The 19,241-nt window shown below is 34.2% G+C and overlaps 6 protein-coding genes across 15 annotated transcripts; 4 read left to right on the top strand and 2 right to left on the bottom strand.

Moving 5' to 3' along the window:
* Positions 1 to 19: 19 nt before the first annotated feature.
* Positions 20 to 3,277, top strand: Elp4 (Elongator complex protein 4). Of its 2 annotated transcripts, none has more exons than XM_012285453.2 (6): positions 20 to 157; positions 1,736 to 1,870; positions 1,965 to 2,000; positions 2,062 to 2,678; positions 2,751 to 2,963; positions 3,023 to 3,277. In XM_012285453.2, the coding sequence occupies exons 2-6, from the start codon at positions 1,753 to 1,755 to the stop codon at positions 3,131 to 3,133; spliced, it is 1,095 nt and encodes a 364-aa protein (XP_012140843.2). In that variant the 5' UTR covers positions 20 to 157; positions 1,736 to 1,752; the 3' UTR covers positions 3,134 to 3,277. The 2 variants fall into 2 exon arrangements, with proteins under 2 accessions (XP_012140843.2, XP_003703319.2); XM_003703271.3 differs by lacking the exon at positions 20 to 157 and adding an exon at positions 1,411 to 1,634.
* Positions 3,278 to 4,089: 812 nt separating this feature from the next.
* On the top strand, positions 4,090 to 8,299 carry LOC100874705 (CD151 antigen). The gene is made up of 6 exons (XM_012285454.2): positions 4,090 to 4,436; positions 4,836 to 5,054; positions 6,015 to 6,197; positions 6,604 to 6,816; positions 7,865 to 8,072; positions 8,159 to 8,299. Exons 1-6 carry the CDS (start codon positions 4,374 to 4,376, stop codon positions 8,215 to 8,217), a joined length of 945 nt encoding a protein of 314 aa, XP_012140844.1. The 5' UTR covers positions 4,090 to 4,373; the 3' UTR covers positions 8,218 to 8,299.
* Positions 8,300 to 10,431: 2,132 nt separating this feature from the next.
* On the bottom strand, positions 10,432 to 12,235 carry LOC100875118 (MIT domain-containing protein 1-like). 4 transcript variants are annotated; one of them, XM_003703358.3, is made up of 5 exons: positions 12,116 to 12,235; positions 11,413 to 11,547; positions 11,034 to 11,272; positions 10,756 to 10,955; positions 10,432 to 10,675 (listed from the first exon to the last, which is right to left on the bottom strand). In XM_003703358.3, exons 2-5 carry the CDS (start codon positions 11,531 to 11,533, stop codon positions 10,513 to 10,515), a joined length of 723 nt encoding a protein of 240 aa, XP_003703406.1. In that variant the 5' UTR covers positions 11,534 to 11,547; positions 12,116 to 12,235; the 3' UTR covers positions 10,432 to 10,512. The 4 variants fall into 4 exon arrangements, with proteins under 4 accessions (XP_003703406.1, XP_076388268.1, XP_012140851.1 ...); XM_076532153.1 differs by having other exon boundaries at positions 11,413 to 11,565; positions 12,116 to 12,185; XM_012285461.2 differs by lacking the exon at positions 12,116 to 12,235 and adding an exon at positions 11,623 to 11,845.
* Positions 12,236 to 12,553: 318 nt separating this feature from the next.
* Positions 12,554 to 14,093, top strand: LOC100874817 (uncharacterized). 4 transcript variants are annotated; one of them, XM_012285458.2, is made up of 7 exons: positions 12,554 to 12,732; positions 12,820 to 12,883; positions 12,950 to 13,056; positions 13,131 to 13,344; positions 13,430 to 13,593; positions 13,676 to 13,840; positions 13,905 to 14,093. In XM_012285458.2, exons 1-7 carry the CDS (start codon positions 12,554 to 12,556, stop codon positions 14,002 to 14,004), a joined length of 993 nt encoding a protein of 330 aa, XP_012140848.2. In that variant the 3' UTR covers positions 14,005 to 14,093. The 4 variants fall into 4 exon arrangements, with proteins under 4 accessions (XP_012140848.2, XP_012140849.2, XP_076388266.1 ...); XM_012285459.2 differs by having other exon boundaries at positions 13,128 to 13,344; positions 13,430 to 13,563; XM_076532151.1 differs by having other exon boundaries at positions 13,128 to 13,344; positions 13,430 to 13,583; positions 13,687 to 13,840.
* An 87-nt stretch (positions 14,094 to 14,180) lies between these two features.
* On the top strand, positions 14,181 to 17,043 carry ArfGAP3 (ADP-ribosylation factor GTPase activating protein 3). 2 transcript variants are annotated; one of them, XM_003703359.3, is made up of 8 exons: positions 14,181 to 14,320; positions 14,680 to 14,871; positions 14,938 to 15,069; positions 15,165 to 15,197; positions 15,513 to 15,818; positions 15,898 to 16,166; positions 16,240 to 16,609; positions 16,690 to 17,043. In XM_003703359.3, the coding sequence occupies exons 1-8, from the start codon at positions 14,186 to 14,188 to the stop codon at positions 16,945 to 16,947; spliced, it is 1,695 nt and encodes a 564-aa protein (XP_003703407.2). In that variant the 5' UTR covers positions 14,181 to 14,185; the 3' UTR covers positions 16,948 to 17,043. The 2 variants fall into 2 exon arrangements, with proteins under 2 accessions (XP_003703407.2, XP_012140847.2); XM_012285457.2 differs by lacking the exon at positions 15,165 to 15,197 and having other exon boundaries at positions 14,182 to 14,320.
* Positions 16,615 to 19,211, bottom strand: LOC100875343 (putative protein phosphatase 2C T23F11.1). Of its 2 annotated transcripts, none has more exons than XM_003703360.3 (5): positions 18,976 to 19,211; positions 18,434 to 18,641; positions 17,991 to 18,196; positions 17,708 to 17,933; positions 16,615 to 17,632 (listed from the first exon to the last, which is right to left on the bottom strand). In XM_003703360.3, the coding sequence occupies exons 1-5, from the start codon at positions 18,979 to 18,981 to the stop codon at positions 17,310 to 17,312; spliced, it is 969 nt and encodes a 322-aa protein (XP_003703408.1). In that variant the 5' UTR covers positions 18,982 to 19,211; the 3' UTR covers positions 16,615 to 17,309. The 2 variants fall into 2 exon arrangements, with proteins under 2 accessions (XP_003703408.1, XP_012140846.1); XM_012285456.2 differs by lacking the exon at positions 18,976 to 19,211 and adding an exon at positions 18,803 to 18,907.
* Between the last annotated feature and the right edge of the window lie 30 nt (positions 19,212 to 19,241).

Raw genomic sequence — 19,241 nt, 5'->3', positions numbered from 1 at the left:
TCTCGATTGTCCCAATGCGTCGTCGAGTGCGCGTTGGACGTCACAACAGGTAGTTGAGCGAGGGCAGCGTGCTCCGGCTTGTCTGTGGAAAGAAAGGAAAAGACCGAGGGAGGAAGCGAGAAATCGATAGTCGGCACGAGTACGCTGGAGAAAGAAAGTACGTGAATGGTAGGGGAAACGACTGTACTGGAAGAAGTAGGAGGAAGACGGCCGATCGGAATACGTTAGAAGGGGAAAAAGATGGGCTAGTAACAGGAGGGGGTTTCAGTGTTTGGCCGGATACCTCCATACCGTTCCTTTGCACAACTGCTCGTGCCACAGCTTCGAATCTAACATGCACGAGACGGGTTACTCACGCATACCCTCTACTCAGTACTGCCGCTAGAGTTTACGGTACCCAGGGTAAAAGTTGACATTATTGTAGGGTAAGGGTTCTCAACCTGGTCCTAATAACGCAAGAAAAAGAATAGCGAACACTAATATTTTCTTTTACGAAAATTTACATTTGCTCATAACAGTCAAATGACAGCAATGAACAAATTCTGTGCTTGAAGAATTATGTGATAATCAATCTTTGTCAGTACATTTAATTAAAACTAGGTTGGTTAGAACTGAAATAGAATTGATTCCTTCAAAAATACAGACCGCTCTCTCTATGTAGCATATAGGATTCCCCTAAACACAGAGCCCGAGACGAGTGCCCTGTTTGCCCGGCACTATCGGCGGTACTGCCTCTACTTTCTCTTTCTTGTGCACATGTACGTTCTTCCTCTACTTATGTATTTCACTCCCCTACCTTGGCTCGTCGCAATCTATATCACAATGTATTCAAAGTATAGCACAGGAACTCGTTTCCGTAGCTTGGCTTTTCGAAAATTAATATTTAACTTCTATAAATCGGTACAATTAATGTACGATATTATTATCTAATTAGTTAGATTAATTTTATATATTCTTCCACTTCCTTTACAATACTAAGTTTGCATTATCGAATTTTTATTTGCAATCGTAATTATATTTATTTTTAGAAATTTATTTAATCGAAAAATTAATTCAGTAATTTAATTCATTTGCTACGGGCAATGCGTATTCGTACTAGGTTAATATTATTAATATTAATATTAAAAATAATAATATTAATTGAGTGTGACGCAAATCTAAGACATCCGCAGTATACGTAAGTAGCAGGATATTTCAAGAGAAAATTGATATCTCTTTCGCACAGTAAATAAAATGTGAATTTATTAATTTATGAATAAGAGGATTATGTACAAAAAAGTGTGAATACCTTAAATATTATACAACCGATAAATCGTAATTGTAGAGATTGATACGGGTGCATTCTGTTAGAAGAATTACAAACTATAAAAAGCGTCAGCGGTCGACTTCATAAAATCAGTTGTAAGTGCTGCCATCGTTGTGTTCGACTATGTAGGTAAAATTTGGGATATGGTCGGCACACTGTAAAGTAGTTTTATGATCATTTGATCATTTTATAAGTTAATCGTATGCATATTACGTTAATAATTTATGATTTTTGAAGAGTTCATGTTAAACATGCTGTAGAAAATTGAAATATTATAGTTAACAACTTATTATATGACATTTGTAAACATAACCTACGAATACACATGGTAATTGTAATGACATGTAAATCAATACCTGATGTAAAGGATATAATTTTGTGTCTGTTTAACCAGGTTGTTTTATATAATTATATTTCTGTAATTTGTAGGTAAATGTCTATAAACAATGGATTTAAGTGCTGCAAAAGGAAGTAGAATTCCTTTCATACCAGGAACAAAACCTTCGATAAAAAATTCACAATTACTTATTTCATCTGGAATCCCTTCTTTGGATCACATAATAGGTTTGAGAATAATGTCTTTGATAAACCATTTAATACTAACAGTTAATCTTTATTATTAATTTATACCTAGTATATCTAAATTTATTTTTTATAGGTGGTGGATTACCTATAGGTTCCCTATTTCTTATTGGTACGTAAAGACTATATGAGTATCAGAAAGATATAGAAAATAATTCCTTGCTTTATTTCAGAGGAAGATCATTATGGTACCTATGCAAAGATTATGATAAAGTACTTTATGGCAGAAGGTGTGGTCACAGCTCAGCCAGTGTTGATAGGATCCAAAGATGTTAAACCATCTCAATTCGTATCAGACATACCAGCTGTCATAACAGATGTATCAATCGACAAACCTCCAGTCACAGATGAACAAATGAAAATTGCATGGAGGTACCAAAATATGAAATTAATTGATGCATCTCCAACTGGTGGACAAATTTTTGGTCACTTTTATGATCTTACAAAGACAATGGAGAAAGAAGCAATCGATAAAGCAAATATTACACAGTGGTATGATGACAGTTTTCCTGAAAAAGATGATGCATTTTCAAATGCAACATATTCAAAGTTACTAAAGTGTATTCAAGAAACTTTGCAGAAAGGGCAATACCTAGTATCAGATACACCTGCGAAAAGACAGGCTTTGAGAATTGCAATTCATTCTTTAGGATCTAGATTATGGTTCTCTGATTCTGAGAACGATTCACATCAAGACTTATTGAAATTTCTGTACCACTTTAGAGCTCTTCTGAGATACTCTTATGCAGTTGGAGTGATCACTGTACCTGTAGATTGTTTAGATAATTCCGTAGGTTTTATATAATATTAGTTGAGTTGATTAATATAAACATAAGTGTGATTTATTGTGATTGATTTTTAGGATTCCATAATACAGCGAATCGAGCATTTATCAGATATTGCAATCAGATTGGAATCGTTCGCAGGTTCTCAAAAAGAAACAAATCCATTATTCAAGGATTATCACGGCCTGTTACATCTTAAAAAATTGCCCGCCATAAATACTATAGCACCTCACAATCCAGAAACACGAGATCTTACGTTCAAACTGCGACGTAAGAAATTTGTTATCGAGGTAAATATTGTGCATTGTTTTAAACTTTAGCAATCCTACAACTTAATATTTTGTTCCAGGTTTTGCATTTACCACCCGAATTAGGAGACACCGCACAACGAGAACAAGATGAAGAAGTACCTCATTTGGGATGCTCTAGTCAATCGCGCAAAAATCCATTAGATTTTTAAAAGGCGTAATGGCGTGCCTTCATTATAATTATTTTTACTGTACAGAAATATGTAACTTAGGATTTTATATCGCTTGCGAAACTACTTCAGCTGTATAAATATTTCATATTTTTAGAAAAATAATAAAAGTTTATTCTTCTATTCCTTCTGGCTATTTATTGCACCTACTAGTAACACGATACAGGTGGACGCAAGCGTCATTCGCATTACTTAAACCAGAAACGCGTAGTACACCAGGTGAATTAATGCAGAGAGGAGATAGGCTTCATGAACACTCACAATAATATACGTAATGCATTTCTCTATACTCTAGTATGATATTACAAAACTGATTTATCGCAAACGTTGAAAGTAACTGTCTATTCGTTCTGGATGTATCACTTTAGTCAACGTAATAAAAATGTAGAATGAATTAACAAGCATCAAATATTTACAGTTCTTTTCTCCTCCCTTTTAAAATAACTATTGAATGAGTCTCAAAAAATTACTGTTTTCAAAAGTTAGACTTTGGGATTTTAGAAAATAATGCCTTACTAACGAGTAATCATAATGAATCTTAAAAATGTAAAAGGTTGTAATCTAAAGGATGTACTGAAAAAATATTACCTCAAAATTTTCTCTTGGAACTATATTTCAAGAAAAGAGTGATATTTCTAATGAAATAATTGCGCCATCAGTGAAAATGATCGGTAAAAATTTTCAACGTACTCGGGTGTTTCATAAGTTCGAACGGAAGCGAAGACTTACTCATCCGGAACCGTCGCGTTTAAAAGTGTCAAACCCCTCTGTGAAATTTTGACGAACACCACTGGTATCTGTAACAATCGCGTAAGCAAGTAAGTACATACATATGGACATTTCACCCCCTCCCTGTTCTTTTTTGTTTCGTGCCTTTCTATTTCCTTCCGGTTCCATCCGGTCGGTCGTGCATGAGGGCACACAACGCAAGCGCATATACAGATGCCAGTATTCGTACGGCACTATCCATCACGCGCCAGCTTTTTAGTCTTCTGGTTAACGCGAGCAAGTGCGCTTCGGGATTAAAAAAGGATCACAAAGCAGAAACATCACTGAAAGAGAAAAAATAAAACTAGTGAATTGAAACTTCGTGAACGTTTATCGGTGACCATTAATGGAATGTCATCGCGAGGGATTGACGTGACAAATTGTCATCAGTTTCTTCCTTTCGCCCGGCTTTACGGATATAAACAAATTCAAGATTCAATGAGTACTTTTTAAAATGGACAGAAAAAACTTGGGTGTATCGCGAATCTTCGTGTGTTGTTCCAATGTCGTCTTTTTGGTAAGTTACGAAATAAACGAAAATGAAATTCGTTAGAGTTTCTATGTTTGCCGGCTGAAGAACATGAAAGCTTTGAAGATGATATCTGCAATAGAAAGTTTGAGAAATTTGAAACTTACTTTCATAAAGTTTTGTCGATGATGACTCATGTTCGCTGCGGCCGGGGGTTGTCGATATCTGTAGGGTAAACGCTTTAAAATTAAAAAATTGAGAGTTTCTATATTTTTTAATTTGAAAATTTTCAAACTTACAAAATTTTTAATTCCTTATTATTCGCTTTGAAATTTTTTAAAAGGGAAGTTCGGACCATACACCTGAGTTGCACTTATAAATTAAAAAGATAATGCTTATTAGCTTCATTTGCGAAATAATAAAATGTTAAGACATCCTCATTTTCAGATATCGGGTTTCGCACTGATGTCATTAGGAGCATTGTTGTTAGCCGACGATGAACGTATTTTACTGTCGCGTTTATTGGGACCAGGAGACATACATCCTAATCAACCACTGTTTTACTACCTGGCGTTCGCCATCATTGGACTGGGATTCTTGATCACTCTCACGGGTATCTTAGGATGCTGGGCGACTTGTATCTACAATCGATGTGTCACAATCTCTGTAAGACTTTTACAAACTTCAATTTTATTCTTTAAAATCCTGTATGTTTACCCTTTCTTTTGACTCCGCAGCCAATTAAGCCTAATGTTTAATTCATTGTTCAAATAATGACGTCTAATATTGAAGCTCATTATTTTTCACGCCTTGTAATCTGCAATTAAGCTGTATAGAATTTTAAATTTCATGCATTGTTAGCAGTAACTTGTGGTAGTATCGAATTTAAAATCTAAAACATTCGGAACACTTTAGAATCATGGAAAATGTTAATTTTATTTTTTAGAAATTCAGTGGAAAGTATTTATAATATTGGATACGGTCTCGTTGTGTACAATTTATAATGTAAAGTGGTTTTCACTAAAATAAGCGGTAGATGTTGAAATTTACTTGCTACTCAGAGATTCACAAAGTCTTTCAAGTTTTTCCTCGATAATAGACAAAAGTCAAGGTCCCACAAGACGTTCCTTCGAACCTCGACGATGAGTACGCTCGGCAGACCAAACCGAAACCAGATTTCCCACTTTGCGAGGCTATGGTCACGCGTCGCTGGCCGGAAACGGATCTAGATAAATCCAAGCACGCGTGCCCATGGAAAGAGGGCGAGTTCGCGTATCATTTAAAAACAGCAATTATTCAGGGAGTCGCTTATTAGATGAGCGCGTGCATCGTTCGTGAACGCGTTCAATGTCGGAACATTTTTCTTTCTTTGTTATCTTAACATGGCATTTTCATAGCTGAAGATACCGTAAAAATAATAGTTTAAAAAGCACCTGGTTTGAACTAATGCTTCCCGATCGCTGCGTCTTCAGAATTTGTATTATAATCATATCTAATTAGTGATATTTTTCAAACGATATGTTACAGTATCACGATGCGTTATGTTATAATTTTATAGTAAAAAATTTTCATCTTGATAAATATAAGTGTTGGAACGAAATGCCTTCCTAATGAAAATATTTGCAGTATCTCATCACGATAATCCTGCTGCTACTTGGCGAGTGTACAGTCTGCGTTATGGTGGTGTTTTGGCCTCATGTGTTGGGTATCGATGTCAGAACAGCGAGATTGATACGTGCTCTGCAACGCAGCTATGCTGTTCCTGGTCGAGAACAATTCACAGCAGCCTTGGATCTCGCTCAGACCACGGTATATATTACCATTTTGAATGTACAAATTGTAAAAAATCTTTCTAGTAATTTTATCTTACAAGTCATACCGTCACTCGTTGTATGGTGACGCCTTGTCATGCGTTGTTTGCGATGAATTAAACACATGTCGTTCCTAAGTGTTCCTTACGAAAATTCATGTGACATCCAACAGTATATACACAAAAAATACAGAAACTATTAAAATGAAACATCAAATGAAACATAAAATGAAACATCGTTAAAAATTCACTTTTTTATCAAATATCGAAAAGGATGGAAGACAACGAACAATCGGGAGTGTCTCGTTGTTTCCCAAAACTCGGTGATTACGACAAATGCCTCGTGAAGCACCGTAATTATGTACACACCTCTCCGAATGCCGTAAATTGTATCGACCTTTTCAGTTTGCTTGCTGCGGTATCAACGGAAGTAGCAATTACGGCACCTCGTGGTGGCGGCTGCAGGAAGTCGGCCGAAGAGAATTAGTGGTGCCTCTCAGTTGCTGCACCCTGAATAACGCCAACCAAACCGACTCCTTCCTCAACCCTGAACCTGCCAATCTTACTCTCTGCCAGGCTTTGAATCCCGCCGAACATCAATACGCACGACACACCACGGTACGTATCGTAATGAGGATGTTATTATTTGCACCAACGAAAGGCGTAAACATTGACAAGTAGACAGGATCATCTTCGACTGGACCTGTTGAACCCTCGATTTACTGTCACCATCGATTTACTGTACATTGGATAATTTAAAATTTATTCGATATTATGTTCGATGGCGGTACTGCAAATTCTGTTATCATATATTTCTAGGACTACGATATGAGTTATGATCCTAAAATTTTCTTAAGATTTTCCCAACAATTTTGTTATAGAAATTACTTATGACTTACCCCTCTAAAATTTCCTCTATGTCAATTTTATCTTTCGCACCACAAAATTTCATTACGTCCCTTAATTTATATTCTGTACAATGAAATACTTTCCAGCCGCGAATAAAATTAAAAGTTATCACCGTACGCGGTTAAAAGGGTTCTCGCGGGATAATGTCACGTTGATGGACAGTTTCGACACGCGACGACATTTCAATCTTCAATGTAATATATATCTGTTCGAACGAGTGAAATTTAACGCGGACAAACGATAAGGAAACTTTCTCGCATAATACGAGAGCAACTTTTCAACGTGTATACGCGACACGTTCATTTCCAGATACGATACAGATTAAACGATACACCGGTTGCTTTTGCGCAACCCGCATACGGCTGAATATCCCCTTAGGCAGTGATATTTGCATGCGGGTCATTATTGAACATGCACGTGTGCAGTACAAACGGTATTGACGATCGGTCTCGTTATTCGTGTCGATTAAAAGTTACTGTATAGCATACAAAATGTTCAACCTGTTAACCACAATAAAAAAAGAGGGTATGTTTATATTTGTCCGTGGTTAATACCGAAACGAATACACCAAAATGATCAATTTTGAACTTTTTAATTTTGATTATAAAAATACAGCATGTTTTCATGAGGGTGATTTTTATTGAGATGTAGTGTAAATTATATAATAGAAATGTTGTGTCAAGTCTCTCAAGTCTCTTATAGAAATGTTCTTTGAAATAGTCTGAAGAAAATGATGTGAAGGTGAATGATGTTACAGGGTTGTTTGGAGATGCTCGAGAAATGGACGCAAGATCAAGCACTGATACTCCTCACAGTCGGATTAGCAGTGATATTCGTAGAAGTGGGTGCTCTTCTGAGCACCTTCTTCGCTTGTTCGCGCGGAAATAGAAGAGCTAAGTCGCAAGCGTCGACGTTCACGTCCACGCAAACACTCAGTCCTTTCAGCGAGAGCGATCATGATTTCGGTGAGGAACTCTCCAACTCTCCACTCTTGAAATTTCCAAATTATAAAAAACTACTTCAAAAATAACTTTAAAAAACTTATTCGCAGGGTTGGGGATCGAGAATCGAATGCACGTGGCTGGTACGACGTTCGGTGCCAAATCATGAAGGTGGCTAGAGGGCAGTGAGGGTAAATCAGCAATCGGCGCCAAAAATACAAGCACGAAAACCGTGTCGAACTTGCCTAGACTTAACGACGTGAGGAGATTCGGGAGAAGCATAATCGAGGAATGGAAGAACCCCCCGAAATTCAACGAGGACGTTCTCCGAAGCGATCAGTTGTACGAGGAACGAGCGGTCGACGTGGCACCAGATTACTATTTCCATTGTTCGAAGGATTACAAGAAAGACTATAAGAACGACAAAGAATGCAACTCCGTTAAACTTCGTAACGATAAAAAGAACTCTAAAGGGAGATCACAAAATGGCGGCACCGTCAGGAGCATCCCCATAAGAAATTATCAAGCTTCCATAGCCTACAACATCGGAACCCTAAGACGATCCGAAGCACCTCAACTTCAGTTTGAATCCTCCATATCAGAGCCAGAGAAGAATCCTAAATCAAAAGATACGACCTTCAAGAATGAAACGGAGCCTCAAACGCGTGCATCCAGGCGTTCAGAACCTGCTCCATCTCGAAGATCTTGTCACTCTTGCGATTACCAGCGCGAAGTTCAAAGTGGCAAGATTAACTCCAAGCTGAAGACGTTGGACAGAAGGATCGCGCAAAGTGAATACAATGTTTCTATGCATGACGAGGATCGAGATTTGACCGACCTGGATGACTACTTCTATAAAGCTTCCGCTCAGAAATTGACTTCCAGTCGGCGGTGGTTGAAGGACAAAAAATCGAAGAACCGATCCAACGAGGAAGCGAAAGATAAGTCTCCGAAGAATGATGAGGTACGCGTCTCGAGAAAATGGGGGACCCTCAATGTGGAGCGGGGACATGTTGGTCAGAAAATATCCGCGTACGAAGAGAACGCGAGGCGGACTGGACGCAACTGGGACTTGATGGACAAGTATCAAGTACTTTCGGAAGTGAACAAACATCGAGCGATCGGTGTACCGTTGGTAGGAATGCACAACGCCTGTGGTTTACCCGTGGTGGCTTCTTGGCAGGACCATGAACTTTTGGACGAACACGGTAGAGTGCTAGGGACGTTGAGACCGATTTTTAAAGGACCACGCGCCTCCTTGGTTTCTCGTCATCGAACGCACCCGAAAAGAAAGACGCCGCAGGGTCAAAGTGTTTCTAAGAAAGATTGCGATAAGAAAATCGATTATGCGTCTGTCAAGTCATTGGTTTCCGTTGGATCAGGCAGCGGTAGCGGAATTGGTAAAAGAAGAAAACGTCCTTCGTTCAAAACTAAGAAGACGGGAACGTGTTCGTCGAAGAGCTCCGTAAAACGAAAGAGTAAATCGAAAGTTAAAAAGAATAAGGAGAATTCTTCGTACGATAACGTTCGTGGGAAGTCGATGGAAGCTGGAAGCGTCAAAAGGCAAACTTTGTACGCGAGGGACGACGGTGAGGATGCGGTACAGGTTCTGAAGAATTTGTGTTTGAATCCTTTGGCTCGGACGAAGTCGGAAACGGATATGATTTGGTGAACGCGAATATTCATCTTTTTAATATAAGTCTTGTTTGCATAACATATTTAGTCTGATCTTTGTTTAACATGATCTTTTAGAATTATTTTTATTTATATCTGTGATGGGCATTTTGGCTTGTGAGTTTGCTTTGAGATTTTTGTATATCAATAATTTTACATTTCTAAATTTTTAAATAACCAAATTACTTTGTTCAAAACACTTTGCCCATCACCGGTCTATATAATATTAATTACATGATATAAAAATAAGTAAATTTTTATTAAAATTGTAACTTACTTTTTGTTCGTTAGTTTACGTGCGTTGTGTTCTGTACATATGTATCAATGATTATATTGTATTCTTGAGTGTTACAATAAAAAGGAACCCTTGCTACCCTCGTTGGAAGAATTTGATTATGTTGGAAAACGTGTGTTTAGATTATGTAATTTTATGTTACTTAATATCCTTAAAATGAGATTACATATTTCATCCATGCAATATAAATTTTTATTCCACAATTGTTTTTATTCCGCAATGTTGCTTATGAATTACAAAATATTTCATAATGCAAATATCTTCGTTAAAACATTCTATGTGCATGATATTATGTACCAAATATAAATTGAAGTATATGTTAAAACTATACTTAAAAATAATGATAAAATTACATTCCCTTCGACTGTGGAAATGTGTTGTATAGATACTTACAATAAAAATGTGAACCAGATGTTCTCAAATTCTATACATATATTTTAATCGATATAATAGTCACGCGCGTGGAAAGAATGAGGTCTAATTTATTATAATTCATTATGTGATATCAGTTTTTAAATGTTGTTTATGAAATATGTCTATAATTGTTTCTAAGCATGGTCTTAATTCAAGATCACAAGCACCCAGCACAAACTTTCCATCAGGTGCTTTAAAATAGTCCAATCCACGACCTATTTTGACTATCCAACCATTACTGAATCTAAAAACAAAATTGAGGTAATAGTGTCATATACTACATTTTCCTAAATACAAGAATATGCAGTAACTTAATTTTCTTACAATATCTGTCGGTCGTGTAAAGTATCCGAAAATTGAAATTCAAAGGAAATAAGATGTGACATTAAACTTTGTTTCAACTCTTCTAATCTAGCTTTTTGATTCTTTCTATCATCTACATCCACAGTTGTAACCAAAGATATTTTGGATAATGCATGGCATTTCTTGACTGCCAATTCACATAATCTTACCAAATTCTGGCACTAAAAGTAAATCAATTAATATAATTTAAACAACATATTAATACTTATGTACAAGTATTGATAATAATGAATTATTACCTGATGAAATGCTCTTATGTATGGGTCTTCAATATGAATATATGTAACTGTCGCATCTAAAAATCTACCAAAGACAGTTCCATAACCATGTCCTATACTACCATTTTCAATTTTAATTAATTCCCTGTAAGTTCCAGCAGCCTTCTCTTTTTCAATTAAACTCTTTATTTTTTCTGCTCTGTCTAGATACTCTGATGCCTTGGTAGCAAAATGTTTCTGCCTAGCCGAATCCCTTGTCTCTGCATTGTTTCATAACTAATTTTTAAAGTAATTCACGAGGTTGTAAACATATTTAAAGATATAATGCATAATTTATAGAAGTTTACAAAAGTATTAAATATAGAAAAGTAATTAATTATAATATTTATAATGTCAATACCTTTCATAGAATCCAGTAGTATTTGCACACCTTCTTGATACAATACCAAAGCCATTGTGTACTGTTTACTATTGTCCTTCTCAACTGCTCGTTTTAAAATTGAAGCAGCAGCATTCTCCATTGTGCATATATATTCTATAAATAATGATTTATCTTAAATAACAATTTAGTACATAAACTCAAGGAGTTTGTAATGGAACCAATAGATACTCAGCAAGTAAGTAACATGAACTAACAGATAAGCAATATTTTAAAAAATGTATTGTACTTCTGATACTGATATAATTTATCACTTATAGTAAATCAATCTCAGATTATTCTTATGTCAACATAATGATATATGTTATTGTAACAATGAATAAATATATTTTATATAAATATAAGAATTGAAAAGACATTATGAAAATATTATAATCTTTTTATTCGCTAAAGATGAAAGTATAAAATTTATTATTTTTAAATTATCATGTGTTTGAATATAATCGATTCTCGGATATATCGAAATGCATTTCGATTAATAGTAATCGCAATGCAATTATGGCGTCCACATACAGCATAATAGAATCCTAACCTAATAGAAAAGAAATTCTAAATTTAAGCGAATCAAAAGAGCTACACGAGTAATGAAAATTGAATCGCGGTTACGTAAAACTTTTTGATACAGAGTAAAATTATAAATGATTTATGTTTGCATAAAACTAACCTGAGATTCTTTCTAAAATATAGAACTTTTGGTTTACAGGTTTTTATCCAAAATGCAATGACGTTTTCGAACTGTTGGTTACATGCATTACATGGGAATTCTGTGTATGTGTGCGTGCGCGGGGTTTTTAATGGAAAAAAGTAGTACATGCATTCATTATTGCACATAAAACTATTCTTGCATTGACTAGTGAAAAATAACTATGTAAATAAGTAAAGTTACTTCGATTTTAATGAAATATGTTTAAAGTAATAATGTGTGTGAATAAATGTTCAAAAGAAACAAGTACTTTTAATGAAAATTTGTAATGTTGTTTATATCATCAATTTTGAAGAAGATATAAAACCATAATGATTTTATAGTTTAACAAACTTATTATTTATACTATTTCAAATATTTATTACTATGTCAAATATTAATTTTTAATTTAAAAACATTATGAAATCTAACAAAAATACTGGAACTGGTTCACTATGGGGGGAATTGCCAGCGAGAGAAACTCTAAAACAAGAAGTAATAACACCAGATATAATAGAAAATGTTTGGAGACAAGTTATGGAAGAGTCCAACAATACAGATTGTGATTTTCAAATGGACAAACAACCTGAATATATACAGTAAGCTTATCTATAGATCAGAAATAAAAATGGTCATAATAATAAAAACAGTATTAAGATATTGTACTGGACATTATTTATTTGTAGATTGCCTATGGGAAATCTTCATGTCTTAAATACTATAAATCTTCATCAACAATTAAGAATGATGGTAATAATATGAAATGATTATCATTCTAAATAATAGTTATTGATATTTACATCTTATACATTTTAGGAAGAAGGAATGGTATTGGGAAATATGACAACAATTGACACAAATGATCTACAAGAAGGGAAAGAAACACAAAATTCATTTCATTTTTTATCTATGCAAAAAAAGAGGTATTGATGTTTATACATGGAGTGTGCATTTACATAATTGTGCCATTTATTAACAAGCTGTATCATTTCAGAAGCATATTCAAGGACTCCTCTACAATACACTATCTCACACCAGAAACAGCACGTTCTATATTAAGACATGCAGTCATTATTCTTTTAGCTCACATTGGATTTGAAAAATCATCAGATATTGCTATAGAAACGCTTACAGATATTGCTGATCACTTTATAAAACGAATGACACTTTTAATAAAAGTTGCATACGAACAGAAGGACCATGGTTTTCCTGTAAGATAAATTATACTTCTCCACTTCGTTATCTAGTGTAATATTTATTAACTTTAAATACAATAAATAGATGGTTTTTTTGTAGGACATTGTAGAAAGGGTTTTGCTGGAAACAGGTGTTGGTAGTGTATCTACTCTTCATGATTATTATCAAGAGTATGTGTTAAAATTTGAAGCAAACATGAAGAAGAAAGTAGAAGCAATGATGGAAAAACAGAGGCAACTTGAACTTAATGCTTGTAGTTCTAAGTATTTAATCACACCGAAGTGGTTGTAGTATTTTGTTTTAAAAAATGCATTTTATTTCTGTTAACGTGTACTCAATTTTTAGAATGGTTTTAGATGAAGCAGCAAACAAACTACAGTTTGAAGAACTTGACGAATTTGGTAACGTGTATCGAGAAGTTCCAACTCTCCAATTGTTAGATCCTGAAATGGGCTTTCCCCCTAGTTTAGATGCTGGTTTTCAAATGTTATATAGCCTTGAACAGGATGAGTAAGTTACTTCAGTAACCATAATATCTTTTTTAATTTCAACCACATTATATCAATGATTGTAGATTGAATAACTTAGAGGTAGAAGAAGAAGAGGTGAACGTGAGTGATTCCCCAAGTGTTGGACAACGATCTGATACATCGACCGATAAAAAGAAGTCCTGATATACTTAATAATTATATTTATCTTTATGTTTACTTCCTGTAAGATAAAACTTTATAATAAAGTCTTAATAGCATTAATATTTTTTAAATTGTGTGTATGTTTTCTTGAAGTACCAAGCAATATTAACGATCTTTACGTCATGTGTAGACGATTTAAATTATAGTAAAGCGACCTCTATCTATGCATAACCCATCGTCAAATCCCAGAATACTTTGCGAGGCCGTTGACAACACGTCAAAAATGGCAGATTCAGCACCTAGTAAAAGTGATATTGAGGAAATTTTTAAAAGATTAAGAGCTATTCCAACAAATAAGGTTTGCTTTGTCATTTTTCCCTTAATTCCACAACATTGAACTCGAAATTATTTAAAAATGTGTTGACTCCTACTTGACAATTATTTAATAGCAACGTCATATTTTCATTTCCAACCTGTAATTTTCCTGGAAACTTTCATTTTATGCTGACACGTATCATATACACTACAAAACAATTTACAATAACTTACAGTTTAGCGATGTTAACAAAAGAGGTTCTTATTAAAATATATTTTGAAATTGTTAATTGTATTTGTCACTTACAATTGAATACATGATAAATTTTTCATGATAAATGATATTACATTTATCATTTATAATTTTACTAAAGCATTAATATTTCATTATGGTGTGTTTAGACATGCTTCGATTGCAATGCAAAAAATCCAGCATGGTCCAGTGTAACTTACGGTGTCTTCTTATGCATCGACTGCTCTGCAGTCCATCGAGGATTAGGAGTTCATTTGACATTTGTTCGATCCACTCAACTTGATACAAATTGGACTTGGTTACAACTGAGAAACATGCAATTGGGAGGAAATGCAAATGCTGTTAGTGTTTTTTGCTATTAAAATATATAACTTGTATAATTGTATATAATCTTAAAAATTTTTTAGAGGAAATATTTTGCACAACACAATTGCACAACAATGGATGCTCAGCAGAAATATAATTCACGTGCTGCTATGCAGTACAGAGAAAAATTGGCTCAAGCATCTGCTCAAGCAATGCGACGCTATGGAACAAAGGTAAGGCTTAGGAAAGTTGGTATGTATACACCTTAATTTAGAACATACATCTGTAATGATTAAAAATTTTATAATAAAAAATATGATAATTATAGGTTTTTCTTCCTTCAACAAAAAATAAAAGAATGGTGAGCTGTAAAATTTCTTGCATCAAAAAAATCTCATCAAGTTACTAACATTTCTTTGGTACTTCATTTTGAACAACAGTTTTTTTAAAATTGATTATTTTTTCACTTCATTTATTCTGAACAGTTTTAAACAATTTGCACAATTTTTGAAAAAGTGTTTACAGTGGTGCTTATAAATTATTGTAAACTACTTTATTACATGACTAACTCATTTAATGTGTGTGTCTTACACGAAATATGACATAAAATATAAATATGATATAAATGTTATAATATACTTCAGAAAAGAAATTTTTCAAGATGAAATCTTTTCAGCTACATTTAGATGATGGTCCAACATCCACAGCTGAAGAACATGGTGAAATTGATTTCTTTAAAGAACATGAAAACTCTGAATTACATCATAATGAGTCTTTAGTACATGATGAGGCAAATTTAATATCTCTCAGTAATTCCGTATCACATAATGAAAATGTAGATAAAAATAATCAAAAGGATATGCCAGATATTACAGCTAATTCTTTAGGACCAAGTGTAAAATTATCCGATTCTACCTCAAGTTTAATATCTGAAAGGAAACCTACTATAGGAGGCAGAAAAGCTCAAGCCAAACGTCCTGGTGTGCGTAGTTATTTATTAGTTGTTTATGCTCAATATTATAACTTGGAAAAGTATATAAATCTTTATATTCTAATAACAGTTAGGAAGAAAAGGTTTGGGTGCCCAAAGGGTTAAAACAAATTTTGACGAATTAGAGAAAAGTGTCGTCGAAGCTAGTAAAGAATCACAGGAGAAGGATCACCAAGAAACCGCAGAGAAGGAAAAGGAAGAAATTGCTACCCGCCTTGCTTATCGTTACGAACAGAATTTAAGTCAACAAGCTAAGAAAGTAGAAGAGAGAGCAAAACAATTAGATCCTTCTAAAGCAACGCAAGCTGAACGTCTTGGTATGGGATTTAACACGCGAAGGTAATACCGTTTATTCTATTCTTTTCTTTATGTATATTTAATACCACAAACATAAATAATATATACTTTTCAGTGGTGCAAGTCATTCTGCACTTGGTGACATGCAGACAATAACTCAAGAAACATCATCAAAAACTATAACTGCTTCTGAACCAAAAGTCAGAGTTATGGATTTTGAGCGAGATCTTTTTATTCGTTTAGACGAATATTATGCGGCCTTATCAATCCCGGACAGTAGTAACAATAATAATAAACCTCGCAACGAGGAAGTAGTTGTTATTGCAGAACCAGAACCGCCAAAACGGACGACTCCTTTAAGCAAAGCAAATAGTAGTAAGAATGATAGTAAAGTATCCGAAGGAGGAGAAGCACAAAAGAAGTTTGGTAGTGCCAAGGCTATTAGTTCAGATCAGTATTTTCAGGATAGCAAAAATGACGATTCTGTAGGTTTATATTATATATTAAATAATTTGTGCAAGTTTTATTTTTTAGTCTAAATAAATATTCTGTCATTTTATTACAGTGGGAACGTAAAAGTAATTTACAACGTTTCGAAGGTTCTTCTAGTATTTCTTCAGCTGATTATTTTGGCACAGGAAGTTCGACGGCTACATCCCCTACGTCTTCTTTGTCAATGCGTCTTAGTGGTGGAGGAGGTGGGGTTGTGGATTTAGATGATGTTAAAGAAAGTGTACGTCAAGGAGTAAATAAGGTCGCAGATAGATTAAGTTCTCTTGCTAATGCGGCTGTTTCTTCTCTACTAGATCGCTATGAGGTTTGAATGAAAACTTACGCATTTTATTAAGATTGTTACTAAACTTATATCTGGACATTTCTCGTCCATTGTTCGAAATTGTAAATAAAAACTTATAATTCAGCTTATTTGTAATTTTTTCACAAAAAATTATAGATCTGAGATGTTTATGATAACTGGTAAACGAAAATTTCTTTATTAGTATAAAATGAATGTTTCCTTTTTTAATTTTGGGTCTATACAGTTTAAAAGCAAGTTCCTCAAAATTTTTAACAATTTTGCAGCCGTGATGCGATAGTTATGATAAGCAAACACGGTTAATTTCTTCATGGTATAAAATCAAATACAAATTTAAAAGATGCTCTAAAATGTTAATGATCAAAATATAGTTAAGGCTTTGTACTAATTAAAGACTCTTTACAACGTGGAATTGAAAAAAAATATGGTTTTCCATGATGAAAACAAACAAGAACAACGGTCATGTTGTCACAACCAGTACCCATTATAGCATCTGGTGCAAGGCAATGTTTTATAAGCTCTTCACAAATCTCTTCAGGATCCATCCACTCATTATTTGGTCCAGACGGCATTAATCGCGCTCTCACAAAATCGACTACTTCACTGCTCGTCATCACATCCCAAATACCATCACAAGCCAACACAACAAATTCCCAGTCATCTGTTATTTTAAATTCCTGAACTTCAGGGAAGGCTGAAAATATGAAAGTAATATATATATTGGTCTTAAAACTTCGATTTCTTTCTTTTAATTTTGTTTGTGACGTACCAGTCACGATTTGTTCTTGTGCCGATTTGCGTTCGTTTCTTTTAAACATAAAATCGCCAAGAGCTCGAGATAATGCAAGTAGTCCATTAACTCTATTAAATTCGACCCAGCCACCCGCGGCTTCGATTCTTTCGCGTTCATCTTTTAATGTAGGTTTATGGTCACGACTAAGGGGAACTGCTCGACCATTTATACTTGCTACCGCTCTACTATCACCTGCATTTGCCTGTCAAATTTTATGAATCAAAAATAGAAATAGAAATAAAGATTATTATAAACTTACACTATATAAAATATTATCCTTAATGAGAAGAGCTATAACAGTAGTTCCTGCCTGCTCATCTTTAAGAGTTACATCATTTTGCATTGCTTTGTCTAATTCTAGAAAACCTTGTTGTATGGCTTGAACAATGTTACCAGCTTTGTACTCGCTTCTCTTAATTATGTACTCATGAAGATGTTTTCCCGCATGCTGTGCCATTGCTGCACCTACCAATATTATCTATCACTTCTTCAAGTATAGAAGTACATAGTTACAGTTACATTATTTACTAAAACTTCTTATTTATGCCAATTATAATAAGACCTAAAACTTTCTTTTAAAGTATATTATCTTCCAATCTGTTTTAAGTTAACTATTTTATAAAGTAAGTAATATTCTTTTTGTTCTAAATTCATGATTTTACTGTTGATGCTGAATCTTTAAATTTCATGTATTATTCTTACTCCCATGTCCATCATATACTGCAAAGAATGCAGTACCAGGATCATCCGGTAATGAAAGTATATGAACATGACAATCTTCCATTGTGATACGCCATCCTTGCATACACGAACTACCAACTCGATATTTTGAATTTATACAATATGCAGATTTCTTTGTAGTCACAGGTTCACTGAGTGTTTGTCCCATTATCTTTTTTTTTTCAGGATTCTGTAATAACATGTTATGTATTTAAAACAATATATATTAGATGTTCCCTCAATGATTAAAATGAGGGTTAAAGGTAGGCTAACTATTGTTTACAACCTGTTCGTATTTAAACTGCAAAATTTGCTGTTTTTACAGAACTCCTATGCAAAATTAAAACATACCAACAAACATTGAAGTCTATCTAACCTCTTGAAAAACTTTATACGCATCGTATCTTTCACAATTTGAAATTATAGGAATAATCTTCGAAAATAATGTTTCTGCTTAAATATATTTTAATCTATCATTACGTCCTGATCTATTTATGAAATTTTAATTTGGCATCCAATCTCACCTTCATACGCTGTCAAATGAATATAGATCAATATAACCTTCTACACATCATTTATTTTATATAATGATGATAAACACAGACTTCACATAACTGTGATGGTTCTATAAAAATATATCCTTCTGAGTTGAAGTTCATTATGGTTCATGAACAATTACCAACTGTGTCATAAGAATTATTAAAACAATCCAATTTATTTACACAAGTCAACAACAGCTGATTCCTACAACGGTTCGTTGCTCAGACGCAATTATAGAGGAAAACCTATA

The sequence above is a fragment of the Megachile rotundata genome, chromosome 5 (assembly GCF_050947335.1).
Source record: "Megachile rotundata isolate GNS110a chromosome 5, iyMegRotu1, whole genome shotgun sequence".
In the NCBI taxonomy this organism is placed as follows: domain Eukaryota; kingdom Metazoa; phylum Arthropoda; class Insecta; order Hymenoptera; family Megachilidae; genus Megachile; species Megachile rotundata.
Note: the sequence above shows the minus strand (reverse complement) of the source record. Positions and strands in the feature narration are given on the sequence as shown.